The 17,426-nt window shown below is 38.9% G+C and overlaps 1 protein-coding gene across 6 annotated transcripts; it reads left to right on the top strand.

Moving 5' to 3' along the window:
• The first annotated feature begins 83 nt into the window (after positions 1–83).
• matk (megakaryocyte-associated tyrosine kinase) lies at positions 84–11,484 on the top strand. 6 transcript variants are annotated; one of them, XM_031863954.1, is made up of 13 exons: positions 84–511; positions 608–677; positions 1,471–1,584; positions 1,662–1,795; positions 2,149–2,368; positions 4,220–4,313; positions 4,427–4,492; positions 4,640–4,739; positions 4,965–5,049; positions 5,703–5,776; positions 5,995–6,190; positions 6,848–6,934; positions 8,600–11,484. In XM_031863954.1, exons 2-13 carry the CDS (start codon positions 669–671, stop codon positions 8,816–8,818), a joined length of 1,398 nt encoding a protein of 465 aa, XP_031719814.1. In that variant the 5' UTR covers positions 84–511; positions 608–668; the 3' UTR covers positions 8,819–11,484. The 6 variants fall into 6 exon arrangements, with proteins under 6 accessions (XP_031719814.1, XP_031719812.1, XP_031719809.1 ...); XM_031863952.1 differs by having other exon boundaries at positions 630–677; XM_031863949.1 differs by having other exon boundaries at positions 84–370.
• The last annotated feature ends 5,942 nt before the right edge of the window (positions 11,485–17,426 follow it).

The raw sequence follows: 17,426 nt of genomic DNA on the forward strand, positions 1-17,426 counted from the left end.
GTCCTGTTTTGTTTAACCAATTAAACGCTTTCTACATTTTCGAGAGACGCGATTATTTCATTTTTTTTAATCAGGAGAAGGAAGAGAAGTCACCTCCAGCGTCACTACTTGTGCCTCCTCATGAAATATAAACCACATTTTCCTAAATAAAGAGGAAGTGGTCCGACCGACTGATATCAGCGCGCACTACACGTCTGAGACATGAATGAGACATGAACATCCACAGCATCGGTTCCTGCCGAGTTGTTTTAATGGAGAAATGTCACCGCTGATCGAGTCGTAGCGGATTTCTAAAGTCGTCTTCCGGGTCCTGTTTACGGACCCAGCTGTGCTGAAGAGGAATGTTCAACATCTGCCCGGAGAGCCGCAGGTACTGAAATATGTATGTCGTTAAGTAACCAGACTGAACAAGCCGTCCGGGGCGTTTTAGTTTAAATGCATGCGACACGAGCAGCTGGGCACAGTCTGTCAACAGCCTGCTACCCGCTAACATCTTCATCTCTGCTTAATGGTGTGTTTGGATCCTCATTGTCTTGACCACAGCTACTCTTAAGATCTCTATTTATGCACTGCATTTTATTTAATTTCATGTTTTGTTACTGTTCAGAGACCATTCTTCTCCTCGACAGGTGTTCAACACAGAATTATCCAACAATCCTGCCCTGCTGATGGCAAAGGTAAGCCTGTGTGCTGCGTGCACCACATTATGTGGTTTGTCTTCACACATCAGTCACCATACAAGGAGCTGAATCAAGTGCACTTTAATATCTGGTGTGACGTTTTGGTAAAAATGATGGGGCTTTGAAAAAGAGACATTCAAGAATAGCAAAAAAAAAATACACATGAGATTATTATAAATTAAGAAAAACCGAAGTCTCAACTACAGTCTGAAGTTCAGTAATGTTCGAATAAAATGTAACGGGCTGTGAGATGATTGGGCTGTGTATCAGAGTGCATGTTGTGTTTTAAAGTATATTCCATGTGAACTTGTCATTGGTTAAACATGGAGCATAATCTTGAGCTACATGCGAGTACCGCATAACCACCATTACTGATTAAAGGATACATTTGGGTAGCCTTTTAGGCGAAAGTTTTTTGGGTGACATATTATATTGGCGGGTTATAAATTCCTAATGGTTTCCTAAGACGACTCCTATAAAGACTCATGTAACTGTCAGTGGTTATATGTAGAGACATAACGAGATCAACCTCAGGTATAAGTCTTGGATTTAAATGAAATAGTTCTTTCAAGATCAATCTTGAAAATGAATAATGGCTAAAATGACAGAGTGGGTTTCCCTATCATTAAATATACCAAATTACATAGTTATTTGAAGAAAACTTAACTATTTGGGAATAATTGTTTTGTAAAATAGATATGAAACATTTGCCATGTTTAATATGTTGTTTAAAACGGCCAGCCTGTCGAGCCTAACTATTACAATTATTAATATTTCTCTGCTCCTGAAGATGAGCTGGGCTGCAGGTACACAGTGTGTGGCCAAGGGGGACCACAGGAAACCAAAACCTGGAGAACTGGCTTACCACAAAGGAGACATCCTCACTATTGTTGATGCCAGCACGGTACTGTCACGTTTAAAAGGGGCTACAAACGGTTTGTTCAGTTCATTTTTGTATTTTTTTCCCCCATTTGACACAAGACTTGTGCTCTTTTCCAGAAGAAGGGATATTACAAGGTCAGACTCAACACCACAGGAGAGGAAGGACTCATAAACTCCACCAATGTGCGCAAAAGAGAGGCTCTGCGCGTTGACCCCAGCCTCAGCCTCATGCCGTAGGTCTCCTCCTCCTCTCATTTTTGCCATGACTGTCTCACATCAGTAGGATGCAGCCATGTTTACATGCGGTTAACACAATCCATGTGACTGTGCCACAGAGACAACTTTAGCTGTTGGCTTGGTAAATGATGAAAACTCATCTTGTGACCAAATTGTGTGGTTTTGGACATGCTATAACAAACAGAGTGATTAATACAAAGACTAACTTCCTTTTCTTGTGTGTAAAACACTGAGATAAGTACACCTCCTGTTTTTTATAAAATTATCATCTGTAAGATATGTGGAACTTATGAGACAGATGGGTTTTTTTTATTGTGTGTGTGGCCCACTCTGTCCTGTCTTTCACCAGTTGGTTTCATGGGAAGATCTCGGGTCCAGAGGCGGTGTGTAAGCTGCAGCCGGCCGAGGACGGCCTGTTCCTGGTTCGAGAGTCCATCCGCCATCCCGGCGACTACGTCCTGTGTGTCAGTGTCTCTGGAGGTGTTATCCACTACCGGGTGATTTATCAGGACAAGCAGCTGACCATTGATAACACACAGTATTTCTACAACCTCATTGACATGATAGAGGTAAGCGGCTCCTGGTTAGATTCCTTTTAAGTTGTGTAGGAAGGACAAAAAACAACCTGAAACACATATTCATTTGTTATTCCTACCTCAAGTTTTGCTGGAGTTTTGACCCCTTCAATCAGAATTGAGCCAGATGTTGCAGCGCAGATAATCAGTTCACCAATTCAGTTTAGCTCTTTCTTCCATGGAAACTCCAGACCAGTAGTGGAACAAGCGACTCTACAGCTCTGTGAGGCTGGTCGTTCTTTACCATGTTCACCATCTTAGTTGATCATGTTAGAATGTTTAAATTTGCTTATTAGCACTAAACACAAAGTATATGTGAAGCTGATGGGAATGTCATTAGTACTGCAGTTGGCCATAAATCAAACTATTAGACTAAGTCTTTACGATGGCAATAGAAGAAAAACTCATCCTAAGGTGGACCAGAATGTGTGTACCAAACTGCATGGCGAACCATTGTCAAGACATTTCAATAAATACCATAAATATCAAACTCATGGTGGCGCAATCCTATAAATCTGGACCAAATGCTGCAGTTGGGTCTTTCAAAACATAAGGCAGAGATCTGGATCCATTTCATGCCAAAATTCAGGATCATTTGGATCCCACCTCAGAGGTGGATTTGATGTAGATTGACAAATAGCCTAGGCTTCTCCTCCTCTCCCAAATATTGTTACCCAAGATATACATTAATTGATAATCAGGTGAATGTGCCTTTCAAATGTGAGTGTTTTAATTCTAGTTTATTTAGCTAGTTTTAGTGTAATTGGGTAACTGTTAATCAATGCAAAATGGTTAGGCCACACAATTCTTCCTGAAAACTGCTGTAAATACAACTGTAACAACAAACACAGGCAACATGTTTCCAAAGTCTAGTTTCAATTAAATATTGTAACTACATTATTTGTACCAAAAAATCCAACATATGACCACTAGCATGGCTAAAAGTCCCTCTAATGTTCACATTGAGGCCACAAATGATGACAAGGGGACATAAATAGACAGTTTGTCATGTTAGAGGGATTGTGGACCGCAGCACTCTGATGCCTGCTGTATTTTTGGCCAAAGTGTTTGTCAGCTTGAAAACCAATCAGCATAACTGACGCCAGAGTAAAAATACATCTTTCATGTGTCAAAATGAAGCAGAGGCAGGAAAACACATGAAGCCTTTTTAAGGTCAGTATTTGTGTCTGTGTGAGGGTGCATTGGAAGCTTTGCTGCCATGAGGGTTTGTGGATAGACTCCAAAGAGATGGCCAGCTCTTATCTGCGAGCCACAGATGGCTTCAGGCCTAAGTCAGACCGGCTGACTTACTCCTGCGGGGAAACAGATGAATATTTGGGCTGAATCATGTAATAAATGCTATTCTGTCTCAATGCTGGCAGACTGCTGACGATACAAAACCAGGCTCTGATGTGTCGCTGTGTCAGAATTTACTTTTGTAATTTAATTCAGCTGCCGCCTCTCATTGTGTTTTGTCATTAGGAAACCTTACAATGACATTGAAGAGTATGCATACACAAACTGTGTTGTGCAGTTTTGTTAATGATTTCTAAAGCTAAATATAGGTTATACTTTTTTTTTTTTGTCTAACCACAGTTCTTATCCGTTTTCAAATGGCTGAGTATTGTGACGTGTTATTTTGTCTTAGTCAGAGTTTCAATGAGTTCATTGTTCTCTTTAGAGCTAGATTAAATATTAATGTACTCTTCATTCATAGAACTTAAGTATGTGGCATACTTTACACGGCACTTCAGACTGTGGAGAAGGACGATACCAGATATCATATACAATAACATCTGCTGTAAATAACTGAATGTCTGTTGTTGTGTGTTTCCATTTTTGCAGTTCTACTCAAAGAACAAAGGCTCCATCGCTACAACTCTTCTGAAGCCAAAACAAAAACAAGGGACCAAGTCAGCTGAGTTGGAGCTGTCTAAAAGTAAGTCTGAGGTCAAGAAAACTGCATCTACAGATCAAATATAATAACGATTACAATTATGAAGGCTTGTAAAGGTGTGAGGCTCACAGTTCATCTCTCTCTCTCTTCTCCAGCTGGATGGTTGCTGGACATTACGAAGCTCAAACTGGGAGAGAACATAGGAGAAGGGGAGTTTGGTGGTGAGCTTTTATTTGGTCCTCCTTTTATTATCTTTGTTTCCAACACCACAACATTTATAGTGAAAGGTGTCATCAAACATTTACAGAAAAGAATAATTCTGTCTTAGTACGGATGTACTAAACACTATGTGTGACTCTCAACCCCAGCTGTTTATGAAGGAGACTATATGGGCCAGAGGGTGGCAGTAAAGACTATTAAATGTGATGTCACAGCGCAGGCCTTCCTGCAGGAGACCACAGTCATGACGTGAGTCTGAAGACTTCCTCAATTTTACTGTTTAATGCTTTGACAAAACACTTTCAAGAGCTGTGAATTCAATCCTAATAAAACCAGGTTTTAGCGAGTTTGCTCAATGAATAAATTAATAATTGTATCTTATTGTACAAGTGATCATATTATTTTGAATCAAATGTAACTTGTTGGTATTTTTATTCCCGCTGTCAGTGTTTAATGTGAATTCACTCTTTACAGGAAGCTCCAGCATAAAAACCTGGTGCGATTGTTGGGGGTCATTCTTCACAAAGGGCTTCATATTGTCACGGAGCTCATGACTAAGGTACAGTTAACACATCATTTATCAGCAGGTCTCAGTTGGAGCTGAAACACGATTATAATAACCTGGAGCAATACAAAAGTAGGCAACATAGTAAATTAAGATTAAGTGTGTGATGTCACACAATGAAGCAGAAAATATAATCACATATAGTAAGTGAAAGCCTATCGACATTGGTGTCTCATATATGAACAGAAAAGTGGACTCACCAGCTATGAATATATCTAAATTTTACTGCAAATTCACCGCCAGCAACCGTGAGCTATCCCCTGAATCTGAAACAAATTTTCTCCCATGTGAGACGACAGTCCAAAAATCCAAACAATTACAGACTGCCCTGCTGCCACTTGGAGCCGCCACTGATGCAATGGTTTTCCAATGATGCAACTTTAAGGAGTCAGGGTCTGACTTCTTCTTGTGTTCAATGATAGTAGGACAAAATGCAGAAGCTCATTGTAGTTGCTTGGCCTCAAGTACAGTCATATAATGACTTTAGTTGACATTTTAAAATATTTGCAAACCAAACGGTTAAACCATGCTTGTTGTATTTCTGTCTGCATGTAGTATTTCTCATAATACTAACTGAGAAATGTTCTAATATAACCTTATTTGAGTATTTTATATGTGTCATATATGCATATGTGTTTGTGTTGCAGGGAAACCTTGTCAACTTTCTCAGGACAAGAGGACGCTCGGTTGTGAACTCAGTTCAGCTGCTCCGCTTTGCTCTGTGAGTTCAAACGTCAGCGGCAAACTTAAAGATTTGAACGTTCTACACAGCAGCAATCACAGTGTGTGCAAAGTAGTACATTGTGTGACCGCTGGGTCCATAGATGCAAAAACTGCTAGTTAACTGTATATACTTTACACTGTTTGTGTGTGTTCAACAGTTACATGTACAACATTTGAATGACGATTGTTTCTGTGTGTCTACGTGTATGTGGTCAGTGATGTGTGTGAGGGGATGGAGTACCTGGAGGCCAAGAAGTTGGTTCACAGAGATTTGGCAGCTCGTAACGTGTTGGTCTCTGACGACAGCCTGGCTAAGGTCAGCGACTTCGGTCTGACCAAGGTGGACTCGAAGGTGTCAGATAACGCCAAACTGCCAGTCAAATGGACCGCCCCCGAAGCTCTGAAGAAAGAGGTTGGTTAGAAGAGTGTCACTTTTATTCAACCTGTGATTTGTTTTCATTTTCCATATATCTGTTTCTGCCCCTCTGTGAAATCTCTGTCTCTCTGAGACCTCTTTTTGGTACTAAAATATTTCATATATTTGAAATAATGCTGTATTAATGGTTAAAGTGTAACTTCCCCTGCCGGCCACCAGCCCGCTGTCATTAACATTGATTCACCAGACTTTGTAATGCTGATAGCTTAATTTCCAGCAGACAGACAGGAGAGAACAGGCTTGTGCTGGGACTGTAATACTACACAGCGGTTATGGAAAAATTAAAAATCATAGACGCTGTGGGGAGAAGCCAGGAGGGGGTCTGATTAGAGGGCGTTAATATTCTTTTATTTCATGACGTAGATTAGTCCCAAACGGTCAATTCTATCTCAAAATTGGACTTGCAAGATTAGGGCTCATTTTAAACGGTAGATGGCGTTTTGAGCCATTTTCAACCATGAAATGCAGATTTTTATAGATTTGGCATTGTCCAGTATTGACTTGTTTCATCAGAGTACAGTCATATCATTTATTTTATAATATAAGAAACACATTTAAGTGTACAGTTACTCTTTAAATAAGTAATAATCCATCAATGCTTTACATGTTTCTATATTTGCTCCCATGTTGCAGAAATTCTCCACAAAATCAGATGTTTGGAGCTACGGTGTTCTCCTGTGGGAGATCTTCTCTTACGGTCGTCAACCTTATCCTAAGATGGTAAGTAGCACCAGAACATGTCACTATTATACTGTCATGATGTGTGTGTGTGTGTGTGTGTGTGTGTGTGTGTGTGTGTGTGTGTGTGTATACAGTATATGGGTGATATCATGTCACTAGACACATTACAGACATGTCAGTTACAGCTCAAACCGTGTTAAACCAATAGTTTGACATTTTGGGAAATACACTTATTCACATTCAGTACCCCTTTCATGTCCGTCCATTGAATATGAAGCTACAACCAGACGGTTAGCTTAGCTTAGCAAAAAGACTGGCGACAAGGGGAAGCTAGCATGGCTCTGTCCAAAGACAATACAATACAATCTTCCTAAAACTCATTAATGAACACGCCATGTCTCCTTTGTTTGATCTGTAAAAAAAAGTCGAACAATTCCTTTAAATCAATCAGACAAAATCCATCTTCTATCTGTAAAGTCATGTGACCTCTATGGAAGATTTGTGCCTAATGCTTACAATCTATTGTTCTTCAGGTTTGATTAATGTTATTAATATGACTTTATTTAAGTTTGATACTTTGGCTTTATCTTTAAACAACTGCACGACTTCTCTTTGTCTGACAAGTTACAGACCTCAATCTTGTCTGTATCGCTCTCCCTGCTCATGAATAAATAAAAAGCAGATTTTGAGAAATGATACCCTATAATGAATAGAAAAATGGAAAAAAAACAAGACTTCAGATAAATCTTTACTCTCTGTCCTGTAACCAACAGGAAAGAGTATCAAGCTCGTAAGGTAACTCTGTGCCGTATCAGGATTTGTGTCTCTAGCAAGTCGTAGGTGTGTCAGTCGACTGTTACCTGGCTTTGTGGTCAGATTCGTCTGGAGGCCGCCGTCATTTTCTGGATCGACTTACTGTGTCTGAGCAGGAAAACCTCTTAAGGTGACTAAGTTCATAGTAGTGCGTCAGCAAGGATAGAGGTTTACTGAACATTGTGTGGGACCATTTAAAAAAGAAAGTAATCTTGTTATTGTCAGCCTAACTAATCTACTTTATGAGCGGTTTGGGCATGGAGGAAGAGGACGCTACATCGTACACAAAGACTTCATAGCAGGAGGTAACAGGCAAAAACAGGAAGTAGGTTGTAGTCTCATGAGGGCTGGATCATGTCGACACTGGAACGGAGAGACTTTGGAAAAGAAGAAACAATGCTACTTAAACACCGATCTGTTTGTCATACTAGGCGCTCTCAGGTAATCCGTGCTCAATGACTGCTGAGGCCAGCGGCTCAATGAGGACATCAGGATCAGCCAGCATTAATGGAAGGGACAGTTAGGTTGTGTCCTTTGCACCTTACGCCAGGTGGTGTCCTTTTAAATGCTGATGATTATCTCCTAATTACAGCCTGTTTGTAGATATATACACAAGTTGATTTATTTAGGTCAAGTTTGTGCTCCCCTTAATTAAACTCTTCAACTGGTCATTTGTTATCTGTTGGCAGAGAGACCGGGAGGAAAAGTGTGCGTGATTATTATCTGTGGTTTTAACATATATAATAAGAAAGGTATGACACAAATGTTTCATTTCACACACACAGTACCGATGAGAGCGATTTTTTTAAATGTAGTACTCAGGATTGTGAATACTTATAATACTTCACAATATATGATTTCTTCACCTCCTTTCTTTCCCTGTTCATGTAGTCTCTGAAGGAGGTGAAGGAGAGGGTGGAGGGGGGCTATCGCATGGAGGCTCCAGAGGACTGCCCCCCCGTTGTCTACTCGCTGATGAGGATTTGCTGGGAGCAGGAGCCACGACGAAGACCTGCCTTTCACAAACTGAGGGAGAAACTTGAGCGAGAGATGGGCCCGGGCCCTGGGTCTGAGTGTCGGGATGGGATGAGGTCTGGTTCTGGATGCTGATCTTGGTTGTGAATCTTTGAGCTCACTATGGTGGGAATAGACTGGCGGCTGATGCACAGATAATACACACATTGTAACCCACTTCTGATGGTGTGCATCACACAAGATGGCCCGGTGGAGTTCCTACTGGATTTCCTTTCATCTAACGGATGGGACAAGACGATCATTATGTAACTCTGGTCATCATGTAATGCTGGTGAGAAAGGACTTAACGGTTGGAGCCATGAATATACTAAATCCTAATGACTTTGGTGATCTCCTGACTTTTCCTTTAGCATCATCAACAGGTGGGTCAAGTCCAATACAGTCTTCGACACACCCTTCAGATGAAAAGGAGCATTTCTGACATTTCCCAAAATACCTTTTTTTCCTTCCTTTTAGTAATACAAAATGGTTAATAATAAGTTTTAAACTAGAGAACATTTTGCACTGGGATCACGCCAGCCGGGACACCAACTTGGACCAGTAGAGTAAAATGTGTGGGGGGGGGGAATTGTTCTTCCCTACTTCTTACGCCTCTACTGCCAGCACTCTTACTCAAATCCCACCCATCTTCAAACTCGGTCTTCATTTTGATCTCAGCTTAACACCTGTAAAGTGTTGTGACTGCATGTTGTACGGTTGTGACGTTATCGTAATGACAACATCTTTCCTAGCACACCTGGGAAAGTACTCAAAACCACTTCTCTGGTATTTCCAGCTACTGTAGGTGTATGCAGGACAACATTCTGCCATAATGACACACACACAGACTCACAAAGTGAAAACCGATACATCCACAGCTGATACCACTACGGCAACGTGATGTTAACCGCCCAGCTGCAACAATAACCCCATGCACAAACCGGTTAAATACGTCCAAACAAGCAGCCACCCATTCACCGGTCCAAGAGAGTTTGCAGCCACAATGTTGCATGCGTTGTTGTGGAGAGAAGCAGCCTTAAGGTGAACCAGCTATTCTCCTTTAAGTGACAAGCTGCTCCTCTTTTAACTTTTAACTGAAACTGCAGAGAACTAGTATCTGTTTGTATCAGGAAAACACAATGTTGAATGTCAGCAACATCATTATGTTCCATATCTTATTTGCCACAGTCAGAAAGGGAAGAAGAGCTGGTGATAATAAAACATGATTTCAAAGTTATTGTTAAAACTGGTAAAAGGGTATTGTTAAGTACTCATATCAATACTCTATATTGTCAATTACTCAAATGTAATTACTTGTACTTGGTCTGAAAAAAGTGGTATCAGTGTATCCCTTGTGAAAACAATACCAGCCACACACTGTCGCAGCACCAAATTAGACCAGGGGCGTAAAGTGGGGGGGGGGCAATGGCCCCTTACCCATTACCTAACCCCTTACTTCCGGCGCCTTTGCTCAGATCACCCCCATCTTTGAACTCGGCCCTCAGTTTAATCTCAAATACATACCTGTAAACCTTTGTGACTGGACCTTGCACAGTCAACAAAATGTGTCCACGGACAGGAAGACATATAAACACCTGGCAAAGAACTTTAAACAGCTTCTTTGGTAGTTCCCATTACAGAAGGTGTCTCCAGGACCACATTGTTCCATGCTGACAAAAAAAAACAACTCACAATACCAGCACCAGCCACACACTGTTGCGGCTGGTAATCAACCCACAGGACAATGCACAGCCACTGTCTGAAGTCTGTTGACACGGTTTGTACACCAGATCCCATGAAATGACAAAAACCAACAATGCATTACTCTAGCTAACAAGTATTGTCTCAGTAGTCAAAGACAATGGTGAGCGGCAGGACAGCGCCAAAACGTGTTGGAAATATTGTACATTGAGTGTGAATCTCAATGTACAATGTGTTGTGTTTGAATGTCAGTTTAGTCAGTCAGGTAAGATTTACTGAGATTTCATGTCTGTTTTTTGCCATATAAATATTGTACCTGTATGATCAAAGATCAACTTTACGCAGAGTAAACACAGGTTATTTATATTTAATGTCAGGGAGACACGTCTGAAGAAGCTTGTGTCCCGGCATTCATGTTCAACATTATGCCGTGGATTCAGGGCTTGATATGTAAAATATTTAATATTTAATGTTATTGTTGGTTTATGGCGAGAGAGGGATTTACGTACTTTTTAAAAAGCAGTCAGCATTTTGCTTGTCTGCAGGGAAGATCAGGTTGTTCATTTTCAACAGATACTCTGTAGGCCTTTGGTTAATTAAGTAGCTTTTTCACCTTTTAGATGAACTTTGTCATTTTACTTTTCCAGATTAGTTTTTGTTAAACCAAATCTCATACTATTTTTTACACTTTGTCCGTCCCACTCCACCAGACAGCATACTTGGGGCGGGGGCTTTGATTCAATTCATTCAAATTCAATTTATTCCATAAGACTAAATCAATGGGAAATACGGCATTTATTACTACTTTCTCTTCCCTCTTTATGAGGATTTAGAGATTACAATAGTGACTTTGTGTATCCACCATCCTCTTGGGATCTCTTTGTATTTTTGTAGGTTCAGAATGTTTTCTGAATTACTAATCTTTGGACGTCACATTATTATTTTACATATACCTTGATATATATGTATTCTATTTATTAATGTATAACTCATTTTAATATATGTGATTATCAGCTGGTTTTTAATCGAAAATGCAATTAAATATTCATATTTCTGATGACACTAATGCACATTCGGTTCTAAACTCACCACAAAATGAAACCTCTTTTTTTTTGATTGTTGTCACGTCACAAGACCAAATTAAAGATGTCATTTGACTTAAGTCTACGTAAGCCTGGTATTTGTCTCTGTCCCAGGAGATGGACCCCAAATTGAGTCTTTATCCGCCGTCATTGTACGGTGCAAGCGAGGGTCCGCCACAATTTGTTCAATCTGCTCAGTGTTTTCCTGGAGCTCTCTGATGGGATGAGCAGCAATTTTGTGGTCAAGGATTTATAAAGGATCCAAATGCTTAAAAAAAATTATAATAAAAGATGTGATGGTGGATGAGTTCTATTTTATCGAGTAAAGGATTTTTTTGTGAATACCGGTGGTTATTTCCTTTCTGTTGGTCAATGTGTATTTTTATAGCGCTGATGCAAGAATATCAAGACAAAGCTTTTGTCCTTTTGTACCCATAGTTTTTGGAGGGTCTTATGTCCTTGTGCGCTTTCTAAAGTGATGACTTTCAGCTTTCATTTTTGGGTGTTGAAATGTCGTTTAACACGTTTCATATAAACTGCAGTCCTCAAATTATTAATTGACTAACTGTAATAAAGAAGATCCTTTTAAGATCCCCTTAAAGTCCTCATCTAATATTTTGTAGTAAATCCTTTGGCTGAAGTCTATCACCTGTAATGCTTGGCCCGTTCTGCAGCCTCCCTCGATTTTTGCTTGTTTTGGAGGCTTTTTGCCTTCTGTCTGGTCTCAGATATCTGTGCCTTTTAAAGATGTATTATGAGCCTAATCAACAGACTCCCAACTGTCCACTTCTTCCACTAATTAGAGACTGCGCCATGTAAGCCGTGTTTGTGGCCTTTGTACAGCTCCAAGTGGAGCCAAGGCAGCACAAGACAGGCAGTGGGTTGCATCGGTAAACTTATGGGACTTAACTTATATAGATTATATAGATTGTAGTCACTTAAGGTGGGAGTCAGAAGCCAAGCAGCTAATATAGCTTAGAACCTTGATGATATCCCAATAAAAAAAACTGTATCAGCTGAGCATCTGTTCATCGCTAGAGGTTTGTTTCTTCATAAGATGTGACTATACTACAAAAAGCAAGATCACCGCCCTGTGAGATAGAAGATAGAAGAGATTGATCAAAGATTACAACAGAAGAAGAATAAAAAATGAGTAGAAGAAGTAGTACTAACACAAATGCAAAATAGAACAGCAATAAGAGTAGGATTAATTTAGTAACATAATTCAAATAAAATATTAAAAGTAAATTACAACATAAGAATAAAAAAAACCTGCAAAAATCAAAAGTGAATAAGAAGTTACACTGACACCAGTGCCTAATAGAAACTAAAAAAGAAAAGTTATATTGTGCATGATATTGACAGTAATATTAGCAATGATATTGACAATAAGTAATACTTATATATTGTATATATTATACATGATTGTATTGCACGTGATATGGATATCATTGTTTCAGCTGTCCTTCCTGCTGAAGGACGAATTATACAGTTTGATGTCCACTGGTATAGAAAAGACCTCCGTTATGGCTGTGCATCCCTCCATTATAACCACTGATCATGATACATTTTACTCACTCATATAGTCCCTCGGAAATACCTGTAGCTTTCAGTGGTGGAAAGTAAATAAGCACTTTTACTCGTGTACTGTACTGAAGTACAATTTTGTACTTAAGGACCTTACTTGAGTATTTTCATTGTATTTTACTTAATGCTTATCCTTTGCTACATTTCAAAGGGAAATATAATTTGTATTCATTACATTTGTCTGACAATTGTAGTTTATTTATTAAATTCATATTTTACATTCCAAAACATATTTTATGTGTAGTGGCTATTTGTCAAAGAGAAATAATCAAAGACAAAACTTACATCCAAAGGCCACTGATGCACCATTTCAGTTGGATTTTGAGGTATGTGTGGAATTCCAACTCTAAACAGGGAGAGTGAAGGAGCTTCACATTCTGCTTTTACTGTTTGGGGGGAACTTTACATAGATGATAGTTGTTTTCTACTTAATGTAGTTTAAGCTTAGATTTTCACATTCAGTGACTGACATAACATCAGTGAAGGAAAAATTACACATTTATAAATATCATAAAAACCGTGCCACAACCTACACTAGTAATCAAATGTTACCTCAGAGGAGCACGTCATTAACTGACTACGTATAGCTTTTTATGGTTACAGCTTGTGTGAAAATAGGCCCAGTTCAAGACTAGCGCATCCATTGTGCAGTAGACCCACTGTGTGTAAGACAATCCTGGATGTTATCAGAGTTTAGGATATCGTTATCATCTCTGTCCTGCTCTTTGTTGGATTGGATTTATTGGAACAACCCCAATCAAAGTTGAGCATAATGTTTACCAAACACAGGGGATAGTCCTCATCCTAAAAAGCCTTTTCTCATAATGTTACAAGTGAAAACTTTCTGATTGAAAATAACAACGGGCTATATTTCTGGGGCTCGGGTGTCCCCAGCAGATATCGGGGCCAAGACTTCCTTATTTGTTTGCTGCTGATGTTGACAGTCCGTTTAGCAACTTCAGATGCAAGACTGGAGTTGGAGTTGAGAGATGACGTTTGCAACTGGATTATTTCACAAGTGGCCTGTTTACAAGCTCATTTTAAACCAATAAAAGTGTAAGTCATTGCCAGAGGATAGCCGTTTGGTTCCCAGATTGCGTTTCGCCTCTTTTGCTCTCCACACGGACTGTTTACCCACATTCAACCAAAGCTTGCTCAAATGTGATTAGTCACTACTACACAGACTACTAATGGAAACCACAACGCTTCCGATGCCAAAATCTTGTCCCGTTGCCTCCAGATTCTTCAGGTGAATGCAGAATCTGTTTACAGACATCAAACCCAGAAAAATATGGATATCGTGGCTTTTTTGACTGACATCCCTTCACACCTGAATTAAATGAATATAAAGCTGCTGGGAAAATGAGAGAAGAACATGTATTTATTATCTGTAATTAATCAATTTTAAATCAGTGATAATAAATATTGTTTAGATATTATTCAGTTGAACTTTTTTTATTTGATTTGACACTCGGTTGTTGTCTACATACAGACGTTAATACAAATGTTGGCTACACATTGCACTAGATCGCAGCACAAATTAGACATTACTGTGATGTTCCGGACCTTTGCAATGAGGAAATTCTCTTTAACTGGAGCTCGCTGAATTTTACTTGAATGTTGACTTTCACACACACATTCACGTTGACATTCACAGACACCTCTTTGAGTGGTCGGAAGACTAGAAAGTCACGATGGGAATGCAAGATCGTTTACTTCAAGAGAAAGAAGTTTACAGACGTCTCTTTCCCAATGTAAGTCAATGGGGAGAAGTCTTTTGGGTTAATGTAAGATGCTATGTAAAATTAGCTTCAAAGCCCAGCGCTCCTACTCAAACTAAGTATTTCCTTCATGGTGAGACTTCAATGGATCCTAATAAATCCTCTAGATCCCTCATTTTGTCCCATTATTTCAACCTTTATCTTGAAACAATTTCTCAAAATATGACCTTTTTCTCCCTAAATATAGCATTTTCCATAATTTTGTGATATTAACATTACATTGTATTCTTGAGACATGACTTTGATTCTCAATAATACGGTTCTGTCTTCATTATGATTGCAGCTTTTATCATTTTGTTAATTCGTTTTTTTGGTCACTTTAAACTAACTCAACTGTACTATTATATAAATCAATTTTAATATTGAAAAATTACATTTACCTTACTCTTTGATTTGACATTACCATGGAACCAATCTCAACATATGGAATTCTCAACAGCCAATCACAGCAGAGTGGTCTCTGCTTCTGCCTGTGTGCTTCTGTATGACAGAGAACCAGTGAATCACATGACTGCTACCTTCCTCGTCACACCACCACCATCACCGTTTCTCTCCCTCTTTCTGCCTCCCTCCACCCTCTCTCCACTTCCCTCAGTAAGCTGACACTGCATTTACACGTTAGCTGCTTTTACCTCTAATAGGATCAGGGGGACTTAGATTGTCATCTGATAAAACTAAGCAGCTTGATAACTGCACTGCTGCTTCTTAACCAATTTATGTCCAATAAGGATAACAGAGAAACAGTGGAAGGACAAAAAATGTATTAACAAAATCATGAGGGGATAAACAAGCACCTTAGACTATCATTACTCTGTCAGCTTGCTAGCGGTGAGAGTCTTTTTGCAAACGGACTAGGGACTCCAATGAGAATGGCAAAATTATGTCATTATGGTACTCTCTGGTTTGGATGGCTTAGATTTAGATACTTATTCATGATGTTTATTTCTTTCTATATTTTGGTTATTTGATTATAAATTGCTGGTAATAAAAGTAGTTTAACCTAAATTAAGTCTGGGTTTTACAACCCCCACCGTCTGTGATTCCACTCCATTGTTGTCACTTGAATAATGTTTTATTATGATGTTATTTGTTGTTAAAATTATTTTTCTTTCTTGCCTGAACGATCTTGCCCAAATTGCCATTTTGTTTCACTTTATAACCACTGAAATCCATTTTGTTAAAATTGGTGATACATTTTGATGGAAACCTGGCTAAGTTTGATTCAAATGCCTGATCCAAAGAACCAACTTTACATTTTGTTTCTGAGCATTAGTGTTTCAAATATCTACTTTCCCCATGAAAACCTTTTTTTTTTTTTTATTATCTTCCTTTTTTCTCACAGCAGACTTTGTTTTGCATATTTTGTCATTTGCACACTCTAAAAGAGTCAACTGACTCAGCTGTTAAATATGCTTTCCAACTTCCCTTTAGATATGTTTTAGGTCACAGGTAATCTCTTTGCCGTCTTTAGAGTTGCGGTGGATTCCTGTGACATTAAGCCGAGTTCAAGTCTAGCGCTTTGAAGCTGCTAGCAGACACGTTTGAGCTGCTTCAACAAAGACACATCATCTGAGTATGAGATGATACAGAAGCAGCAGCAGACCTTTTGTGTCCGGTCAACATCAGCATCACAACCTGAAGGAGTTTATTGTCACCTAAAGCAGTTCACAACAGCTTTAAAAATGACTTGTGTTGCATCACCCTTTTCCTCCACCAGGTCAGTAAACTGGTCCAACACTGTCATCTGAGAATAATGGAGGTTCCTCCCAGAACACAAACACTTTAATTTTGTTTTACTAATTTAATATATTTATTCAGTTGTTCGGTTCTTATTTGCTCTTCTTTTCTAAGTTTGAAGAGTTCCCTACAGCCTAAGTTTAAATGACATTCAAACAATGTTACCGCAATGTTTCCCTAACAAATCCCTAATTGTTTTGATTAATTCTAAGTATTGTAATTAGAAGTAAGCAGCATTTATTACATAGTTTCCTGTCCGCGAGTAATTATCGTTCCAATTTACCTGCATGACATTTATTTATAATAGCTAATGACTATAAAACTCAAGAGTATTGATGTTGTGTTAAGGTTTTTAAATTCTGAAGTGTTTTTTGATTAGTTTCTTAATTATCTTAAAATATTTTGAAATATTGCAAAAAATAAGTTGCTGTATCTGGACCCTACTTATTTTTTTTGTTAATAAAGTTACATTTAATTTCGTTTTAGTGAATAATAAACAAGCATTTCAAATGAATTTATTTGGTCTTGTACCAGAATGTCAGATTGAACTAAGACGGATCACATGTAGGAAAGTCACAGACACTTAAATATTTTGGGGAAATTTAAGACAATCTTACTTTGTAATGTCATTTACAGTTTCATTCACAGTGGGGTATTAATGCAATTATTTATCACTCATACCTCTTTGAGAAAAGATGTTCTATTGTGAATTAATAGGTCAAGATAGTCTTTATGTTGATAGTAGTTTTAACATCATGTGATATCATTTGAAAGTTTCCCTTTTTAATGTAGATCCACATAATGGGGGGGGGGGGG

Source organism: Anarrhichthys ocellatus, unplaced genomic scaffold (genome assembly GCF_004355925.1).
Source record: "Anarrhichthys ocellatus isolate YVR2014 unplaced genomic scaffold, GSC_Weel_1.0 scaffold30, whole genome shotgun sequence".
NCBI lineage: Eukaryota > Metazoa > Chordata > Actinopteri > Perciformes > Anarhichadidae > Anarrhichthys > Anarrhichthys ocellatus.

Coding starts and splice junctions, on each gene's coding strand:
- matk (XM_031863949.1), top strand. CDS start 342: ATGTTCAACATCTGCCCGGAGAGCCGCAG. Junction 4,740..4,964: donor CAGGAGACCACAGTCATGAC/GTGAGTCTGAAG, acceptor CACTCTTTACAG/GAAGCTCCAGCATAAAAACC. Junction 5,050..5,702: donor TCACGGAGCTCATGACTAAG/GTACAGTTAACA, acceptor TTTGTGTTGCAG/GGAAACCTTGTCAACTTTCT.